Source organism: Corythoichthys intestinalis, chromosome 20 (genome assembly GCF_030265065.1).
Source record: "Corythoichthys intestinalis isolate RoL2023-P3 chromosome 20, ASM3026506v1, whole genome shotgun sequence".
NCBI lineage: Eukaryota > Metazoa > Chordata > Actinopteri > Syngnathiformes > Syngnathidae > Corythoichthys > Corythoichthys intestinalis.
The window spans coordinates 19,874,335-19,894,363 of NC_080414.1; the positions used below are offsets into that span (position 1 = coordinate 19,874,335).

General features: G+C 40.2%; 2 protein-coding genes across 3 annotated transcripts in view; one reads left to right on the plus strand and one right to left on the minus strand.

Annotated features, from left to right (window-relative positions):
• Positions 1-20,029, minus strand: part of nphp3 (nephronophthisis 3) — a 67,842-nt gene that overhangs the window by 33,929 nt on the left and 13,884 nt on the right. The window contains exons 20-37 of the mRNA XM_057824366.1: positions 19,642-19,883; positions 18,076-18,151; positions 17,882-18,009; positions 17,564-17,804; positions 17,373-17,498; positions 16,533-16,648; positions 16,245-16,409; positions 9,657-9,756; positions 9,186-9,311; positions 7,213-7,374; positions 6,957-7,121; positions 6,748-6,889; positions 6,543-6,664; positions 4,491-4,597; positions 4,012-4,120; positions 3,699-3,776; positions 3,494-3,632; positions 235-342 (exon numbers count right to left, since the gene is read on the minus strand). Of these exons, the coding sequence (XP_057680349.1) occupies positions 235-342; positions 3,494-3,632; positions 3,699-3,776; positions 4,012-4,120; positions 4,491-4,597; positions 6,543-6,664; positions 6,748-6,889; positions 6,957-7,121; positions 7,213-7,374; positions 9,186-9,311; positions 9,657-9,756; positions 16,245-16,409; positions 16,533-16,648; positions 17,373-17,498; positions 17,564-17,804; positions 17,882-18,009; positions 18,076-18,151; positions 19,642-19,883 (2,452 nt within the window). The remainder of the gene's footprint in view (positions 1-234; positions 343-3,493; positions 3,633-3,698; positions 3,777-4,011; positions 4,121-4,490; positions 4,598-6,542; positions 6,665-6,747; positions 6,890-6,956; positions 7,122-7,212; positions 7,375-9,185; positions 9,312-9,656; positions 9,757-16,244; positions 16,410-16,532; positions 16,649-17,372; positions 17,499-17,563; positions 17,805-17,881; positions 18,010-18,075; positions 18,152-19,641; positions 19,884-20,029) is intronic.
• On the plus strand, positions 10,488-15,570 carry uba5 (ubiquitin-like modifier activating enzyme 5). 2 transcript variants are annotated; one of them, XM_057824363.1, is made up of 11 exons: positions 10,498-10,899; positions 10,999-11,044; positions 11,768-11,857; positions 11,999-12,108; positions 12,182-12,268; positions 12,335-12,419; positions 12,481-12,585; positions 12,693-12,820; positions 13,132-13,267; positions 15,102-15,284; positions 15,360-15,570. In XM_057824363.1, the coding sequence occupies exons 1-11, from the start codon at positions 10,751-10,753 to the stop codon at positions 15,435-15,437; spliced, it is 1,197 nt and encodes a 398-aa protein (XP_057680346.1). In that variant the 5' UTR covers positions 10,498-10,750; the 3' UTR covers positions 15,438-15,570. The 2 variants fall into 2 exon arrangements, with proteins under 2 accessions (XP_057680347.1, XP_057680346.1); XM_057824364.1 differs by lacking the exon at positions 11,768-11,857 and having other exon boundaries at positions 10,488-10,899.

Below are 20,029 nucleotides of genomic sequence, written 5' to 3' on the forward strand. Positions count from 1 at the left end.
TGTTGACGCCCAATGTGATTACCTCCGGCCTGCAGCTGTTTCCATGCAGCGTAGCAACCAGATGGATGCGAAAACTGGGAGAAATGACTCACTGATTTCGTAGAAACGCTGGGCAGAGAACCTCTGCGAATATTTGAAATGTTCCTCAACAATGAGTGTTTGCATGTTTTAGAGACGTTCCTGGCATTTTACTATTTAAATGATGTGGAAAAAAGACGTAAGGCGTCATTTTACCTGTCATGCAGAAGCACGATCGCATCTCTCCTCTGAGCAGAGGCTCCAACCACGTCTTCTTTTGTTCTTCGCTGCCAAACATGTGCAGCACTTCCATGTTACCCGTGTCTGAATTCCAAAAACAGGTTGAAGTAACACAACTTTTAAAATCGGGTAACTGTTTATTGTGAGTCTGGTACTGTGATGCAAAAAACACCAACGTAAGATTGTCTTTAAAGAAAATTAACATTTTAAAGCACAGTATTAAATTAGAGCAGTGGGTAACATTTTGACAGTGGTGTCTTAAGACAGTCATAATTATGAGATGAAACTGTGATGAGCATTAATGAATGCTTACTGCAGATGTCATTAAGTGTAATCTGGCAAATTTTGTCACATTTGAATGGATGTAAAAGATGCGGACTGGACATAAATGGAGTGACAACATTTGCCAGATGACACATAATGACAGCTTTCATGAATGCTCATGATAGTGTCATGTCATACAGTGCTGGCCCAAAGTACTGGCACCCCTGCAGTTTTGTCAGATAATGCTCAATTTCTCCCAGAAAATGATTGCAATTACAAATGCTTTGGTAGTAATATCTTCATTTATTTTACTTGCAATGAAAAAACACAAAAGAGAATGGAAAAAAATTAAATCAGTATCATTTTACACAAAGCCAAAGAACGAAAGATTGTGCGGATGGCGGATAAAGAACCTCGACTACCATCCAAACAAGTTCAAGCTGTCCGGCAGTCCAAGGTATAACAGTGTCAACCCGGACTATCTGTCGGTGTCTGAATGAAAAGGGACTCTATGGTAGGATGATACCCAAGAAGACCCCACTTCTAACACAGAGACATGAAATTGTAACCCAGTACAGAAATTATAAAGTGGTTTTATAATTTGAAAGTGCGATTATTTTGTAAAAGGAAATAGTTGTTGTTTTTACGCTTTACTTCCTCCTGTGCGTTCACATGTGAGGATAATATATTTTTTAAATTTGTCCGGTTAACATGATCCCGCTCTCTCGAGACATCGTCTCGAAGGTTCTTTATTTTCCGTTTTTTTTCCCGCTTGGATGCCAAGGAGGAAGGACGTAGTGAACTTCCTTGGCGCTTGGAACCAATAAGTCGGCCTTGTTGAAATAAAATAATTTACTCAACGCTGAAATAAGGCCGTTTGAACAAATAATAAGAAGGAAATTACATTTCCTCGTGTATGTGAACCGGAGGATTGGAGCCTGCATCCACCTAAGTTCACATTAAAAGAAAAACTTCGTCTTGAATTCGAAACTGGATAAAGACTGGATAAAGACTTTTCCCATGGATGAAGATGGCGAGCCAATGCCCAGAAACCAACTGACTGGAATTTAGAGGGACTGTCTGGTTGGAATTTTTGTGTATTTTATTGTATATATTTCTGTATATATTTCCGGCTTAAAATTTTAAATAGTTGTGTATTAATATAATTATTTTGTTACTCATCTCGACTCCAGTTATTTCAGTTACTAAACATTATTTTCCTTATTGTAATCTCCGACAACCTAGTTCTTTGCCCAAACAAAATTGCATTCACAACCGAACCCAGTCATCTCGAATCGGGGGTTACAAAATGCCAGGCTGGACTTTGCCAAAAACTTATCTGAGAAAGCCAAAAACATTTTGGAAGAATGTTATCTGGTCAGATGAGACAAAAGTAGAGCTTTTTGGGTAAAGACAGCATAATGTAGGGCCCAGTGTGAAAAAGCTGGGTCTCCCTCAGAAGTCATGGGTCTTCCAGCAGGACAATGACCCAAAATACACTTCAAAAAGCACTAGAAAATAGTTTGAGAGAAAGCACTGGAGACTTCTAAAGTGGCCAGCAATTAGTCCAGACCTGAATCCCATAGAACACCTTTGGAGAGATCTGAAAATAGCATTTTGGAGAAGACACCATTCAAATCTCAGAGACCTGAAGTAGTCGGCAAAAGAAGAATGGTCTAAAATTCCAGCAGAGCATTGTAAGAATCTCAGTGATGGATACCGGAAGCGGTTGTTCGCAGTTATTTTGTCTTAGGGTTGTGCTACCAAGAATTAGGCTGAAGGTGCATATACTTTTGTATAGCCTATTTTTGGAGTTTCGAGTAAAATGATCATGGATTTAAATTTTTTTCTCATTGTCTTTTGTGTTTTTTCATTTCAAGCAAAATAAATGAAGATATAACTACCAAAGCATTTGTAATTGCAATCATTTTCTGGGAGAAATTGAGCATTACCTGACAGAATCGCAGGGGTGCCAATTCTTTGAACAGCACTGTAGTTATGACGGTCTTATGACGCCACTGTCAAAAACAGTGTTACCAAGCAGTGTTTCTTGAATATTTCAGAAATATGACAAATGTTTTTTTTTAAGCCAGTTTGAATATGAACACTTAAATTTCAGGGAAATGTTATTATCCTTATAAGTTATTCCTAAATATTTAAAAAGTGGAAAAACTGCTTAAAACATTCAAGGAGAATCTTGCATAGTTTAAGTTGAATACATCTGAACTGTATTTCACTGGTGGTACACTCATTGGAATAAGTTAGTGCAAAACCATTTTAATTTTGAAGAAAAATGTTTTGGGTGGTGCCCTTCCCTAGACACAATGCACTATATGCGTATAGTATAGTGGGTTCCTACAGGTTTCAACGAGTGAAAATACTTTCCAAGACCATTTTAAGACCTTAGAACAGAATTTAATGCGATTTCCAGGGCAAATTACACAGCCAGGCTTGCAAAAAAACCCAAAAAAAACTTATTAACTCCTGTGAACGTCAGAGAACGCATTAATTTGCATCAACAGATAGGATTTTTTCCCTGCCGTTTGGACATTTCTCTAGAAACCATTTGCCCGAATGTATTGCAAATAAAATAATCAGCCTTGGTGAGAGTAAATATGTTATTTAGCGAGTTTACTTTTGTCATTAAGCTTTACCGCAGTAGTATTTTTTGTTGAAAAGGTTGGTGACCGCTGCTCTAAACAGTCAGTGGGTGTGAATGTGAATAGGAGTGTGAATGCTTGTTTGTCTTGAAGTGCCCTGGGATAACCTGCAGTTCACCCAGATGACAAGACGTAAAGAAAATGGATGGATTGTTTGCTTCTGGGAGAAACCTAGCTCTCAAATGACAGACTTCCTGTGTCTTTTCAGGTAGAGTTCAAGACGTTCTCAATAATAAACCTATAGATCAGTTTCTGTCAACTAAATGAACTGTTGCTGTCCAAATGGGTGTGGAGGTGGGCGGGATGTTTACCCGGCGCCTGGCAGTTAAAAACCTCCGGAGCATAAAAGCAACGTCCGGTCTCTTCAGCGATGTAGGCGTAGTCTAGCTGAGTGAGGCCGCTCGCTGCCGGCAGGAAGAGGTTCCATAGCCCGGCCTCTCTGGCTTTTAGCTGACCGCACAACCTTGTCATTGAAGTGGTTTGGAGGTTCTTTCATCCGCTTTGAAGTATGCTTACCTTCAAGTCTTCTATTATTTGGGGCGTGTTCCACCTCAGTGGGGAATGAGCGTTTTTGATATAGTACTCCTCGACTCCCTATGCAAACAAACAAGCCATTAAAGTTGTCTTTCTTAGTTTCTTTCCTTTCATCAAGCGCAACAAAGTGACAGCGATGGTGCCAAAGGTGATGACTGAGCATGTTGTATTATGAGTGAAATCAATAGAGGTCTTGTTCTCTTGCTCAGAGAATCTGTGTTAATCAACTTGCCCCGCTCAAAGGTCTAGTAGAGAAAGGGAGGCCAACAAAGGGCTGCTTTGTCTTGGCACTGACCTTCTGTGCGGGAAGCACGTGCTGTCTCATGAAGTCCTTCACCTGTTGGAGCACTGCCCGACCCTTGGCCGTTTGCAGAAAAAGCCCGGCTTCCTGTCGAGCCAGAGGCCTGTGATGAGGGGAGACGAGTGAGAAAAGTCAGCCGTCGCCAGCGGAAGCGGCAGCAGCTGGATAGTGAATTCCAAACATGCAATTCCATTGTTTATTGGTAAAAGATCCTAACAGCAGGCATGAGTAATCTGATCGCTTTAATGCATGACAAGATGTTACAATTGTTTTTTTAAAGTGGAAATATTTTTTAAACCTGCAGACAAGAAACAAGACCAACACTTCGGGGGTAAAGTGAGATCGCAGACAAGAAACAAGACCAACACTTTGGGGGTAAAGTGAGATCGCAGACAAGAAACAAGACCAACACTTCGGGGGTAATGTGAGATCGTAATTAATAAGGATCCAGTCAAATTATGGTGATAACAAACCTATGTACGAGCTGCAGGGCGAGCACAGCCAAGGGTTCGACGCACTGGCCTAACTCGGCGGCATTGGAGGCACTGGCGTTGCCCAGTAGGTGGCGTGCATAGACCCCCTTATGGGAAAAATAAAAACAAAGAACGGCAGGTAAAATAGGTCTTTCATATTCAGATAGAATGGATTTAGATTTTTGATAAGAGTTTGAGACTAATGGCGGAAAACACAGACAAGACTGAAAAAGCAGTTTCTGCTCTTGCACTCCTCTTTAAAACAAACTTCTGTATTTTAAGCCAAAACAACAGTTGCGTTTGACAGAACAATATGTCTATATGCTGCATTAGCAGATTCATAGTGCATTAAGCCCCCGAACTATTTTTAATTTGTCCGTTTTACCCTGAAAACCCCAGTTTACAGACGTCACGCAACCGCTTTTGTTTCAACCCAGCCATAAAACGAAGGTAATTACATTTATTATTCAAAATGTCTGTCGTTTTTAGCTTGGAATCAATAGTTGATTTCTCAATTTTGTTTAAAAAAAAAAAACACTTTAAAAAATGATTCACTTGCATATTTGAAACAAATTATGTCACAATTTAAAAAATGGCGTCTGTAAAAAAAAGTCACGGATATCTACCTCATAACCATCGCTTAATTGTATTCGCATTTTCTCCGATATGTTAGATGATAAATAATCCATTCAAACAAAATTGAAAAAAAAAAAAAACGTTTAAAAGGGAATATATATGAAAATCTCGACCACTCCTTGACGTCTGCGATTTCTGCATCACGACCCTTGTTATATTACCATGTTTCACACATAAAATCCCCCAAAAATCCAGCTGTGGTCATTCACATCTGTGTCTTGACACTCCATGATACATGCTACATGGAGTTTTAGGATCAAAACAAGGTAAGTACGCGATAATATCTCGTTATCATGGCGTCTGTAAATCTGCTCTCGGGTGCTCTCACCTCCAGATAGGGTTTTGCTGTTTAAAAAACTTTTTTTAAAAATGCCCTCCTGTTCAAAAAAATTTTTCCCCCAGAAAATTGACGTTTTAAGCTTTCCAGTGATGCATCACACATGCATATTGGACAGTTTTAAAAGTAGGCCAATTGGGGGTCTCAGAGCGGAACTTCAAGTCACCTGAGTGTTTTCCGCCTAATATTTTTTAGGTTTTTGTAACAGCTTTTATGGATAATGGGTGTCATAGTCAAGGCCCGAGGGCCAGATCCGGTCCGCCACATCATTTTTTGTGGCCCACACGAGTAAATGATGTTTATGTTCGATTTCATGTTTCTTGCTGAAATTAAATTTAAATGAAATTTCTGTAGTCCTCAATAAAATATCAACGACTACGGAAATCAGAGAATATATTTTTATCCTTTTTAAAAAGAAAAATATTTCTAAATTATAAAAATAAATTATTTACGGTTTTAAAGCAACACTTGGTAACTTTTCAGTTTCAGTCTATTTTAGCGCCGGTGGACAAAAGCAGTACTGTTTTGCCTTAAGGAAGACTGCGTTTCCAATGAAGAAGTGTCGTAAAGTCATGATGGTCGCCTGAAGATGAATTAAACAACATTTCTGTTTCCAGCAGCTGTGTGAAGGATGAAAAATATTGAGGTAATGAATCCAGTTGTGGCTAAACAATAGCATATAACGGTTAACAACCTTGTGGCAGAGTGTGGCTAACCCACCCCCTCCCCACCCGAACTCGTCAGCGCTGACAAGTTTCAGTTGGGTGCGTCACGCCAGCGAGTGACAGCCAGGCCAATGTTTATTCTGCATATCCTGGTAGACTCCCTTTCTTTTTCCTACTTAGACAAATGTTTTTATGTTGCTTTGCCATCTTTGCAGAATTTGCGTGAAAGCGTTAGCATCAACTTCCGTCTTTATAAATAAAGGGGAAATGCGGAAAAATAATTTAATCTACCCAGCCCTTTTAATTACAAAAATGCAAATAAATGAAGATGAAAAAATCTAAAAGAGAATATTTGTGATTGAGAGGCTCAATGTCTCTAAACGATTCATTAACCATCAAAATTCATGACAATACCTGAGCGATTCCTGCCAGTTTGAAAAGGGAGAGTGCCAAGTAGAAATTTAAAGGTGGCAAAGCGGACGGGATCAGCCGGCAGCGTCTGTAAATGGAGATCAGGTCGTCCATTGTGGGAATACCTGGTCATTGACACACAGATAAGAGATTATTTTATAAACAGTTCTCTTTTTAATTTCTACGTGAGCTTCGTAGATGCTCAGACCTTCTATGCCTCTCAAGCTACCCATCGAGCTCAGTACTTCGAGGCTGATAGGCCAGTAGTGAGGAGAGAGGAAGTAGGCCAGATCTGCCAAAGGTTCCCCGGTGGTAGACAGCTCCCAGTCCAACACTGCTAGCACACGAGCCTAAGTGGCCATAACATGAATGTCACCCTTTACAGTCGCATAAGAGAATTAGAGAGCTGTACTGTACCTCAGTTGGATGGAATATTAAGTTGTCCACTCGGAAATCTCCGTGGACCAGCGTGACTTCATGATCGTCGGCAGGCAAATTGCTCATCAACCATGCGGAAAGGTCATTCATGGCAGTGATGTCTCTGTGAGTTGATGCATTGTACTGCTTAGTCCACGTGGAAACCTTGAGAAGAAAAAAAATAGTTGATGTTTCTTTTGTAAACCACAAAAAGGGAAAATATTTGAATGACTATTGAAAAAAAAAAAAAAATCACCTGTCTCCGACAGTACCCTGCTCCTTTTCCAAAACCATCTAACTTGAGTGCTGCCAAGTCCAGTGAATGCAGCTTGGCCAAAACCTCCACCGCTGCCACATACAGAGCCGTCCGTTCTGCTGGGATCACTCCGGGCAAGCGAAGGTCCCGAAATATGCGCCCCTGCAAGTAATTAACAAAATTCATTGATATTCGGGATGTCCCCATCCGGCCACGTGATCGGAAATCGGGCCGATCGGGCCATTTTTCAGAGGATCGGAATCAGGTGAAAAGGATCGGGTTCTAAATTTTAAAAAAGTATTTATGTTTTTCTGCTTCATGCTCGTACAGCCTCTCACTCTCCCTCCTGCTGCTTTTCTTGGTCAGCATTGCCATGGAGTTAGCTATTTAAGGTTGATGATGATTAACAGGGGTGTAGCTTTGATCTTGCCAGGAAGTTTGGTAGCTCTACCATCAAAAGCACACGTGTCAGTCATCGTTCAGCTTGTTAAACACTAGCGGTAGGGTGCTGTGGCAACCCATTGTGTAAGTGAGAGGCTTTTCTCAGCAGCGTGAGCGTCAAAGTGTGAGTGAATTTGAGTGGACTCTCTCAATGAAGTATTTAAAAAAGACAAGGATTTTTCTGCGTTATTCTTGTTTAAAAATGAGTCACATTAACTCATTTGCTCCCAAAAACGTATAAATACATTCTATTTTTAATTGTTTCAGTGTCCCAAAGACGTATTTTATACGTCTTTTAGGTTTTTTTTCCACAAGACACATCTCTAGGTTCTGATTCAACTTAGCTCCACTCCAAAGCACAATGCTGAAAATCCATTTTAAAGGGATAAAACTGGCCACTGGAGGGCAGTAGTGCATTTGGTAAGACCCGCAACCCGATTCAACGGAACGAATGGCCGGGCCGCACAGCCGGGGCGCCGGCGGAAGACAACCGAATGGATGTCAAGGATGCCAGGCAGCGGACGACTGAGCAGAACAACCGGGAGGACACCTGGGATGCCAGGCGCCGGACGACCGAGCAGAATGACCGGGACCACCAGTGCAGCGGACGATGCCGTTGAGTCCGTGCTGCTCGCTGAGCAGAGCCCGCGCCGCCATGCTGGGCTGCTCGCGTCCCCCGCACCCTCCAGTGTCCCGTGGCTCAGCCAGAAATGCGCATGGCCAAACCAGTTCCCCCCAGGAACACAGGTTCCCCAGGCGAACTCCGCCACGAGGCAGTGGTCACCATAAAAGAAAGACTCAAAAAATTCATCTTTATGAGACAGGCGGCGATTAGGAAAAGTTTGCTCCGGCTGTCGCGGCCACAACAACGTCATCTCTCAGTTCAATAGTTTAGTTATGTTTAAATAAATGATTACTTAGCTATCAAAAGCTCTATTTGTCTTGTTGTTTATGTTATTTTGTAGAAGGAAAATATTATTCAGATGTTTGGGATGTCACAAAAGAAAAAAATAGCTGTGTTAAAGTGAAAGTTATGTTTGAAATGTATGCTTTTACAAAAAGCTCAATTTGTTTTTTCATCAGAAGTCGGAAAATTTCTCAAACTAAGCTATTTACGAATGCTGATTTCTAAAGAATGGAGAAAGATATGAACTAACTTTTTTTCCTGCTGAAAGAAGAGAGTCTAATCTTTCTTTTGGTGGGTTCCATGTTTATATAGCAATAGAATAGAATTTTCTATGGGCCTTGCAAAATCAGTCAAAATCCAGTAAAACGTCCGGGAGCGAAGGGGGTTGCACCGGTGAAAATGGCTGGGAGTGAATATGTTAAGAAGACGGAACGGTGGAACAATTATATGTTTACACCTTTTTTTTTTTTTTTTTGAACAACACTTTTTTTCGGTATGTGATCGGGACTCTCTATCAGCAGATTCTCAAAATCAGGTGACTCACACGCAAAAATATGAGCTCGGGACATCCCTACTTGATACATTCCATTCCATTACAGAATGTAGCATCTCTTTTCAAACTCACCACAACATGCTCCATCAAGTAGAATTCTGTTCCGATGATGCTGACATCAGTGCAGTGGAGGAGGGGCTCAGGAACAGGGAATCCAGCAGAATACAAGGCCTTCTGGACGCGATATTCCCTGTCCACCTAACAACAAAAACAAAGGACTGAATCACTATTTGCTGTACGAATAACCATTTATTATCAAATAAATTTTTCCATAAATCATAAGTTCCTCATTGTCTTTGCAAAAACTCTCTAATACACACAGTACATAGTAGTCCAGAAAATGTATTAGTACTATATGTACATTTTTTTCTGTGATTGGCCCAATATAATTTTTAATATGTACGAAGAAAATATCCATGAGTCTCAGTGTTTTTAAAGTAAAATCCATGACGCCCCCTGCTGTACAAACATTGGTACTATAACAAAAGACAGCCTTTCAACGTCATGAATAGTATTGTGGAGCTATTATTTCTTGAATTGTACCTGGTGGGCACCGGGTAGCAGCTCACCAGGAGGCTTTTTCCTGAGAACATAGCTTTTGGAAGTTGTCCGAATCAAGAAAGTGGGATTGGACTGACCAGTACTGGAAAACAATTAGCATGTTAGCGTAACCGAACTTATCGACTTATGACCCAAACACAAACTCACCTGTACTGCCTGACAGTGAATTCGTCGTCATTTGACACGTACGACCTGGCAGACAGATACTTTTTGAGTCTATCCTCGTCGAATTTATGTTGCTGACGCACTGGAGTCGTCATTTCGTCCATGATGAATGATAAAAAGTTGATTAATAATTTTCCAGCTGTTGCCGTTCAAGTGATAAATATCATATATTCTACTAGATGTATAAAGCCATGAGGAACTTGCGGCCATTTTGCATCGGGGGACTTACAACGGGAGAACTTGAAGCGAGTGCATTATTTTCCACTAGATATTTTTACCTTGCGGAATTCTTGTCGGATTTGAAAACTGTTTTGTTTGAAACAAACCGTGGCAATGACTCAGGCTGTATATTGGAGAAAACAATGGAAATAAATTTTAAGTGTGCACTGTGCTGTAAATGTAGTACATCTCAGGAATTTATTACAAACCAAGCCCTTTAAAAATCAACTGAACAATGAGCAAACTAGATATCAATTAATGTACACGCTTTTGCAATCTGTTAAATGACGCAAAATGTCCGACAAGTGATGACGCTTAAACTCTTTGGATTACAGCGCGCATATTAAATCTAGGTTTATATATGTGCTATCTATTGTTCAAGCTAGTTCGCTGGTTGAGTGTCGTACTTTCGACTAAAAATTATTTAATAAAATAACTTCCATATTTATTGTAGTTTCTGAATATTCATATAGAATTATTACCAGCAACAAAATATAATTTATTTCGCGGAACATTGTTGAAGAACTTGGTTTTCAGCACGGATTTTATACACTGCAACACATTCTGACAGCTGATTGGACTTGTGAATACGTGTACTTTTCCAGGCAAATATTGTTGTTTTGAGCTACAATCGCGTTCCGTTATCACACTAGAATTTTTAAAAATAATTTTGTTAATTTTTGTGCGTCCTCATGGCGACGTTGGAGGAACTAAAGCTCCGTGTGAGGGAGTTGGAGAACGAATTAATCAAGTGTAAGCAAAAACAATGCGCCGCCGAGCAGCTCTACCGACCTAAAATTGAAAAGATGAGCGCCGAAGTTGTTGATTCCAACCCTTACAGGTAATTTTATTTATAATTCAAATGTTGTTTTATTTGGGGGTGCCGCGCCCTCTGGGAGACTGGTGACTCATCCAAGCTAAATTTTTGCTGTCCTTGCAGTCGCCTGATGGCTTTGAAGAGAATGGGCATCGTGGATAATTATGAGGTATCATTTCCTCAAATCATTTGGTTTTGTTACATTGAGGGTAGGGCTGCAGCTATCAATTATTTTAGTAGTCGATTAATCGATGAACTAGTTAGTTCGAATAATCTGATAAGGGACATAAAAAAAAATACCTGAGCTGAGCCTCCAACAGTAAAAAGTAAATAAATAAGGATCTCTGTACAACAAAAGAACAATCGGCTAACTTACATAGCAAAAGTCCGCTAGCTTAAATGCTATAAAATACGTTGTCCCCCCCCCCCCCAATGTTCTTAACAAATAGTTCAGACACATATTCCCACAAAAATTGGTGAAATATACCTTTAAAATAAATTACGAATGAATTCAAAAAAACAGCTGTAACAAAAACCAAGCTTATGGTGGTCTTAACAGGGAGCAGCTGGATTCAGCCATGTGAAATGAGGCAGACTAGACGGAAGTGTACCCACCCAAATCAATAAAACTAAATGAAAACACTTTCAAAACAAACTAAGTAAACGAATACTCGAAGCAGCAAAATTGAATTCAAATCTTTTTTTCTAATCGAATACTCGAGTTAATCGATTAGTCGTTGCAGCAGGACGGCAATAGACGTCCAATCCTTTTGACTGGGAGGGGTTGCCAGTGAATGATCACTGCTAGCCCTCCCAGTCACAAGGAATTGTACGTCCACTGCTGTCAATGGTAGCCAATTAGGTAATATTAATTTTTAATGTGTGTGTTCAGAGCATACGGACCTTCACAGTCGCCGTGGTGGGAGTCGGGGGAGTGGGCAGCGTGACAGCCGAAATGCTGACTAGGTGTGGCATCGGTAAGGTAAATAATGCAAAACTCTTTTTACTATATTTAGGTCAGAATATTAGGTACTCTGTCCAGGCCTGTCTAATTCAATAAAAGATTAAGCCCACTATAGAAGAGGAAAGAATGTGAATGTGTAATGTCCATGTTTTTTCTCAGTTGCTCCTGTTTGACTATGACAAAGTGGAGCTGGCCAACATGAACAGACTCTTCTTCCAGCCTCACCAGGCTGGGCTCAGCAAGGTGGAAGCTGCAGAACACACACTCAGGTACCACAAGAGCTTATCTAATAAGAAAAAATAAGTTTGCTTACTTGCTTCATCTTTCTGTTCGTGAGTGCAGAAACATCAATCCAGACGTGTCCTTTGAGACACACAACTACAACATCACCACCATGGACAATTTCAATCACTTCATGGAGCGTTTAAGGTGACTTTTTCCACTTTTGCACCTCTATGCTCAGTAGCAGCTTCCTCATTTCTCCTGTCTTCTCAGTCACGGAGGCCTAGAGGATGGCAAGCCTGTGGATTTAGTACTGAGCTGCGTGGACAATTTTGAGGCCCGTATGGCCATCAATACGGTAAGAATGATGATCAGCAACAAGATGTTTTACAAAGCTTTACACTGTCCTCACTGTGAAGGCCTGCAATGAGTTGGGACAAACCTGGATGGAGTCCGGAGTGAGCGAGAATGCCGTGTCGGGACACATACAGCTCATCAATCCAGGAGAAACGGCGTGCTTTGCTGTAAGTAACAACTGCACCAATAAAAAGCAAATAACTATAATTCAAAGTGATCAACTAATAGAGCGTCATTTCTGATATGGGAGTGATTTGAACCTGATTTTCCATAGTGTGCACCCCCTCTGGTGGTGGCAGCCAACATTGATGAGAAGACTCTCAAGAGGGAGGGCGTGTGCGCAGCCAGCTTGCCAACGACAATGGGAGTAGTCGCTGGTATCCTTGTCCAAAATGTCCTCAAGTAAGTGCCGTATAAATACATACATGCAACAAAAATTTGGTTTCCTGTGCTTATGCTCACGACAAATCCAACTAGGAAAAAATTAGAATTTGAGAATGTTCGTACGTTTAGAAAATAAGGTTGGAGATACTGAGGAATAAAAAGTAATTCCACAAGAAATTGTTTTTTTTTTAAAAAATAATTTATTGAGTACATTTTTATCTATTGTACATTACATTAATACAATTTAATGAAACAACTTCATTTTGAGAAATGTTAATTTCCATTTCATTTTGTTTCTTGTACTTTTAATGACTTTGTCAACATTGCAGGTATTTGTTGAAGTTCGGACGTGTCAGTTACTACCTGGGCTACAACGCTATGCAGGACTTCTTTCCCAGCATGTCTATGAAACCCAACCCGCAGTGCAATGACCGCCACTGCAGGAAGCAGCAGGGAGTGTACAAGGTGACTATCAATTCACCATACATTCAATGCTGGATGTATCTTAAATGCACCTAGTGCTGCAACGATTAATAGATTTACTCGAGTAATTTGATTAGAAAAAAAGCTTCAAATCAAATTTTGTTGCCCCGAGGATTCGTTAATTCAGAGTGGTGGTGTCATGGTTTTGGAAAGTGGGTGGGTGGATACACTGCTCTCTAGTGGCAACAGTGAATATGACATTACTCATCTAACACGGCGAGATCCAGCTGTTCCCTGTTTAGACCAACATAAGGTTGTAAGTTTTGTTTGCATTAATGATTATTTATGCATTAGTAATTTAGTTTAGAGGTATATTTAGCAGTTTTTTCTGTGGGGATACTGGTTTTAATGATTTAAGAGCATTGTAAAAAAAAAAAAAAAAAGGCTAGCATTTTATAGCATTTAAGCTAGCGACTATTGCTATGCAAATTAGCCAATTGTTCATTTGTTGTAATGGCGTACCGCAAGGAACACGTCACTTCCGCTCATTAATATTCATGACATTAGCTACAGTTGCGAAGTAAGGACAAGCCACCATTTGTCCCTAATAGGAAATGAATGGAAATCGTGTACGAAGGAGATGTTTACAGAGTTAAACAATTCTCTCCGAAAATGATGTGCCTGGTGCCAAATTTATTGACAAAAATGTGGAAGAACATAAAAATGTTCAGTTAAAGAGATGGCTTGAGTGTCGAAGGCTGAAAAAGATGAAAAAAACAAGCCGACCTAAGCTTAACTTTAGCTTTTTTATCGACGCGACTGACAATGACGTTCTCCTGTTTCAACAAGCTATCCTTTACCATCAGCCCTGTCTTTCTTATATATCCTCTGGTTGTCCTACGTCTCTTACCGTTCTTGGGGGTAATTTAGTTAGCTTTGTGTAGCGATAGCAAATGCTACTCAGTGACAGCCAACGAACACTTTAAATTTTTTCATGATAACACATCCTAATCCTATGATTTATTTACACTTCCCCCTTACTAATGTTGTTTATATATATATGAAACTGTAACACTGGCAGTCAAATACCATTGTAATTCTTTTCAGGTCATTCACTGTCAGACAGAAGCAGTACGGCACAACGTTACACTAAAAAAATAAGTAAAAAATATAAAAATGGCTTACCTCTTTGTCCTCTGATAGACCATGCCAACCCAACATAATGTTTACTGCATATGAAATGTGAATGGATTCACTGAGCTGGTGTTAAAGTCCGCGCAAGTTGATTCGGTCTTCACATTTTTACCTCCCGAGTTTTTGGTTTCCGGAAACGTATGAAGAAAACATCCTTCGTGTGTCGTAATGTCTAGAGTCGTTTCTACAAGTTCCAAAAAAACAACGCGTGATCGGCATGTTCGTTTTTGAAAGATTACCGGCGAAAAGTAGCACTAATTGCGTTGTGTCTATGCGAGGGCGGGTCTATAATGTCCCACTTCGGCTTTACTTCCGCTTTACGATGCGACGTCTCGGTCTAAAAATAGCCTGCGTCCGGTACGCCATTAGATCCTCATTTTATTCCATTTGAGGCTAATCTCAAATATTTTATTTTTAAATGCATTTATTGCCCTTTTGAAATGAAAGTGCCATTCTTCATAGTTTAAAAAAATATTCGGGAATTTTATTTTGTATTCACGTTTAATGCGCTTTTGAAAGTGCAATGTTAGCAAGCCTTAGTTTTACATCTCCTAAAATTTATTCTGCAACGCATTAAATCTTCATAGTCCGATTACTCGATTATTCGTACAAATTGATGGATTAATTGATTACTTAAATAATCGATAGCTGCAGCCCTAAATGTACCAACGTGTCCCTACAGGCGAAGGAAGCGGAGCAACCGAAATCGGAAACTGTCCAGGAAGAGGAAGAGGTGGTTCACGAGGACAACGAATGGGGGATTGAACTTGTGTCAGAGGAAGCCAATGAAGAGACACAGCTCACAGCGGCTGGTGTTCCCGACCTCCCTGAAGGCATCACTGTAGCGTATACCATCCCGGCACCGGTCAGTTCACGGCCAATGATTACTGATGAGGTTGGAATGTTGTCAATTGATAATTTTCCTTTTCATCGGAAACAGAATAAGGGCGACTGTGAGGTGGTGGAAGAGACGGAGCAGAGCCTGGAAGAACTGATGGCTCAGATGCGAAAGTTGTAGACTGCACAGCATATGTTAATTGACATCCAGTGGCACTAATAAAGACTAAGAAAAATGAAGCTGAATGCATGAAAAAGGCCGCAATGCTTCAATAAGATTGTAAACTTCTCAATAAAGTATTTATTAGCAAGAATACACATGAAATATTAATTCCCATTTCACTAGAAAAACTAAAGTTACACAGTTCAATTGCACTACACTTGAATAATGAAAAATATTTTTGTTCTGTGAGGTCAAGTCAGCATCATGAAGTGCTTTAATAGAGGAAACTGACGCTGAATTTCACATTTGAAACCAAATGAGAGCAACTAAAAGGTAATTTTAATGTTTTTTCATAATGAAGGATAATTTACTATCCAATCCTATACCATTTGGCTTAAAGAGCTATGCACTGTATTAATACTGTAAACAAAAATTATCTCAAGCGGTTATTTTAAATGCTGCAGTGTAAACCTTTCAACGCGGTGCTAGTATTGTAAATTCACTTAGCACGAGATATTTAGTAAAACAATAGACAAGTCATCTTTAAAAGACATTGCAGCTATGTTTTCCCACAATATAACATCTACAGGTACATAAAAGGACTATTCTGTATATAAAATACTATTTGGCAAAGTCACATCTTTCACAAACAAAATATTTTGGCACATGTTAATACTGCTTTTGTATATCATAATACTGTTCAAAGTTTCCAGCGAGGTAAATAGAAGTTCCAATAATATTTCTTACTTACAGGAGACTCCATGTGTGCAAATATTATTTCTCAGGTGGCTGTAGCGTACAAGCATGTCAGCGTAGTTGGGTCACCTGGGACCTTGTGGGAGGGGGGCGGGTCCTCTCAGGCTGAACGTGTCGGCGCTAGACGAGTGGCGAGAAGGTGCGTTACTGCACGCCAGTGACGGCTCCGCCTCCTTGATCTCCATGGCGCGTTTGTACAGCTCTGCCGCCGTTTCGAAGTCGCCTTCTTCATAGCTGTAAAACAGGAGGACGTTCAACTGTTTGTTCTGTAAATAAAAATTTAACTGCAAATGTTTCCATTCTAAATAGAAATGCAAAATGTGTTTTGTTATTTTAATGTATCATTTGAAAATGTACCTCAGCACCGCCAGGTTCTTGAGCGTCTCCCCAACGCGAGGATGAGAGCGTCCCAGACTGTCTTCGTACACTTTGAGCGCTCGCTTGTACAGTGGTAACGCTTCGCTGTGTTTCTTCTGAAAAACATTCATGATCACAGACGTGTAGAAAAAAACCCAAAAAACAATAGGAACTAGAAAATGCCATTTCTGGAGAAATTGCGATGGTAGCTTTGATTTCAGGTCACTTCCTGTTGATTTGGGGGCATATCGGGGTCACTTCATCTTGATTTTGACGTGCATGGCCGTTACATAGGCGTCAATAGAACAAGTAACTTTGGCATCAATGGCATCGACGTACATGGTCGTCATTGGCAAGGACGTACGTGGCTGTCAATGGCATCGACATACTTGGGCGCCAGTTGAATGTCAATGAGCTGTATTGGTAAGTTTTTGGTCAAAAATCACGACCACCCATGTTTTTCTGCCATTGAAAATTTATGGGAAAACATGGACATTAGAAATGAATAGAACGACGTACATGGCAATGACATCTCATTAGAAACGAATGGGAATGTTTTTGGCAAATTTGGGGGACCCGTAGGTTTTTGGAAAATTCTGCATAGAACTTTTATGTCCCTTCCTGAAATTTGGATGATTTATGTGAATTGGATAAAAATATTTAGACTACATACATTTAAAAAAAAAAAAAAATCCCCAAAAACCTGCGTTTGGCGCCGAATGGTTTGGGCTCCACAGCGCGGCGAAGAAACACCAATCAAAAAAAAAAATACGAATAACTAAGGTGGTTGCTTTTGCATTACATACAAAGCTCCCATCAATAATTGCTGTGAATAGTCACCAGCTGGCAGTAGATGACGGCCAGATTGACCAACGCTGTCGCGACGCTGGGATGTTTGGGCCCAAAACTCTTTTCCCTAATGTCCAGTGAGAGCTCATACAAGGGCACCGCCTTCTCCAATTTCCCCTGCAACACATTTGACGTCATTAGGTGGACACCAGATGAATCAACAACGGATTATTCCACCTCACCCTGCGCTTGTAGAGCATGGCCAGGTGTTTGAGCGTATAAGCGAGCGAGGGGTGGTCCGGCGAGAGGGCCCTCTTGCGAATATCTAGCGCCCTTTCATACATATCCTCCGCCGCCTCGTAGTCCCGCCTCTCCGTGTGTAGCGCCGCCAGGTTGTTGAGAGATTGAGCGCAGTCTGGGTGCTCTGGGCCCAGGACGCGCTGGCGCATTTCCAACGAGCGTGTTAGGAACACCTTGGCCGCGCTGCAGAGAACATGTGACATACATACACGTGATTAGGCGGAAGGTTCTCAAGCATAATGTTGTCAGGTGAGACTTACTCCAAGTTGTTCTGGAGGTAGTAGAGCACGCCCAATTCATTAAGGGTCCGGGCGCAGTCGGCGGAGTCTGTTCCGAGGGTGAGCTCTTCAAGCTGGAGGGCTCGGCGACGCAATAGTGTGAAGCCATACTGGAGTGAGAAGTGTAGTTGTTGCTCTAGTTCCTAATAATGTTGTCATCACAACTCTATACTCACCATATGGCCCTTCTGGCGAGCTGTTTTCTGCCTAATCTTCATGGACCGCTTCCTGAGTTTCTCCGCTTGTTCATACCTGATAACAATATGGCAGATTACTTCATTTGAATGATGTTTATAATGTCCAGGGATCTCCAATTTGTGGCCTGGAGGCCACTTGTGGTGTGCAGGACAGTATTTTGTAGCCCTTATTTGCCATTAAATTGTAGCATTAGTATGGCTTGCACGTATTCTGTCATGGGTAATAGAAAAAGTATATATATTTATTAGGGCTGTCAAAATTATCGCGTTAACGGGCGGTAATTAATTTTTCAAATTAATCACGTTAAAATATTTGACGCAGTTAATGCACATGCCCCGTTCAAACAGATTAAAATGACAGCAGTGTAATGTCCGCTTGTTACTTGTTTTTTGGTGTTTGGTGCCCTCTGCTGGCGCTTGGGCCCAAATGATTTTATGGGCTTCAGCACAATGAGTGAGCATGGTGTAATTACTGACATCAACAATGGCGAGCTACTAGTTTATTTTTTGATTGAAAATTTAAATTTTTTTTAATAAAACGAAAACATTAAGAGGGGTTTTAATATAAAAATTCTATAACTTGTACTAACATTTATCTTTTAAGAACTACAAGTCTTTCTCTCCATGGATCGCTTTCAGAGAATGTTAATAATGTTAATGCCATCTTGTTGATTTATTGTTTGTTATAATAAACAAATACAGTACTTATGTACCGTATGTTGAATGTATATATCCGTCTTGTGTCTTATCTTTCCATTCCAACAATAATTTACAGAAAAATATGGCATATTTTATAGATGGTTTGAATTGCGATTAATTAATTAATTAATTTTTAAGCTGTAATTAACTCGACTAAAAATGTTAATTGTTTGACAGCCCTAATATTTATATAAAATAAAATAGTTTGTAATATATATATATATATCTACATATTTAAATGATAAATGCGTACTATACATTTAAAAAAGCTATAGGCAATTTTAATATACGCTTAATAAATATACAAGTATATATGAATAAATGGAAGTGAAATTACAAAAAAATAGTCTAAGAATACAAAAATACAACAAATTGTAATGAATTTAAATAAATAATATATAAATGAACAAAAGTTAAGAGGGAAGGAAGAGGATTTTCGAAAAAATGTTGAAACCTTTACTGGACTTTATCTTCAAGTGGGGTGTACAACCACCTGCTGTATCCTAATGTGTGAAGTCATTTGCATTGTGGAATGGTTTTGTTTGTTTTATTCACTTTATCGTCATATCATCATAAAATGAATAATGCAGCCTTGTTACCAAGTGAAAAAAAGTGTGGTGCGAGTGTATTTTGCTCTGAGAATTATTTTTACTTTTTTAAATCTCTTCTGGCCTAACATATCTCAAGTTAATGACAGCTGGTGGTGTTTTTTTTTTTTTTTTTATCAACTAGTTAAACAAGGTGAATTAGCAACATTAGTCCCTTTTTGGGGGAAACCTTGATATGGCACATACTCAACTTTATTTTGAGTTTGAGACCCGATAACCTACAGCGGCGCCAACATACTTGTTTTGTTTCTGATAGAGCACAGCGAGGGACTCCAGCTCTCGCGCCACGCTGCCGTGCTCAGCCCCATAGGCGTTCTCGCTGATCTCCAGCGCCTGCTTGTACAGCTGCTCGGCATTTCCGTATTTCTTCCACTGGACGTACACGGCGGCAAGCTGGTGCAGGGAGCGCGCCACGCTGGGATGGTCGGGGTCCAGGGCGGTCTCTCGGATCTCCAGCGATCTCTGAAGAGGAGCCACGGCCTAGCAAGCAAAAGTGGAATACGTTAGGCTATTCAGCTTTCAAGTGAAATTTAAGATTGAACCTAAAACCCTACAAGTGTATAATTTAGTGAATGCTTTACCCAGCAAATACCCCAAAATCAAAATGACGTGAACCATGGAAGTTT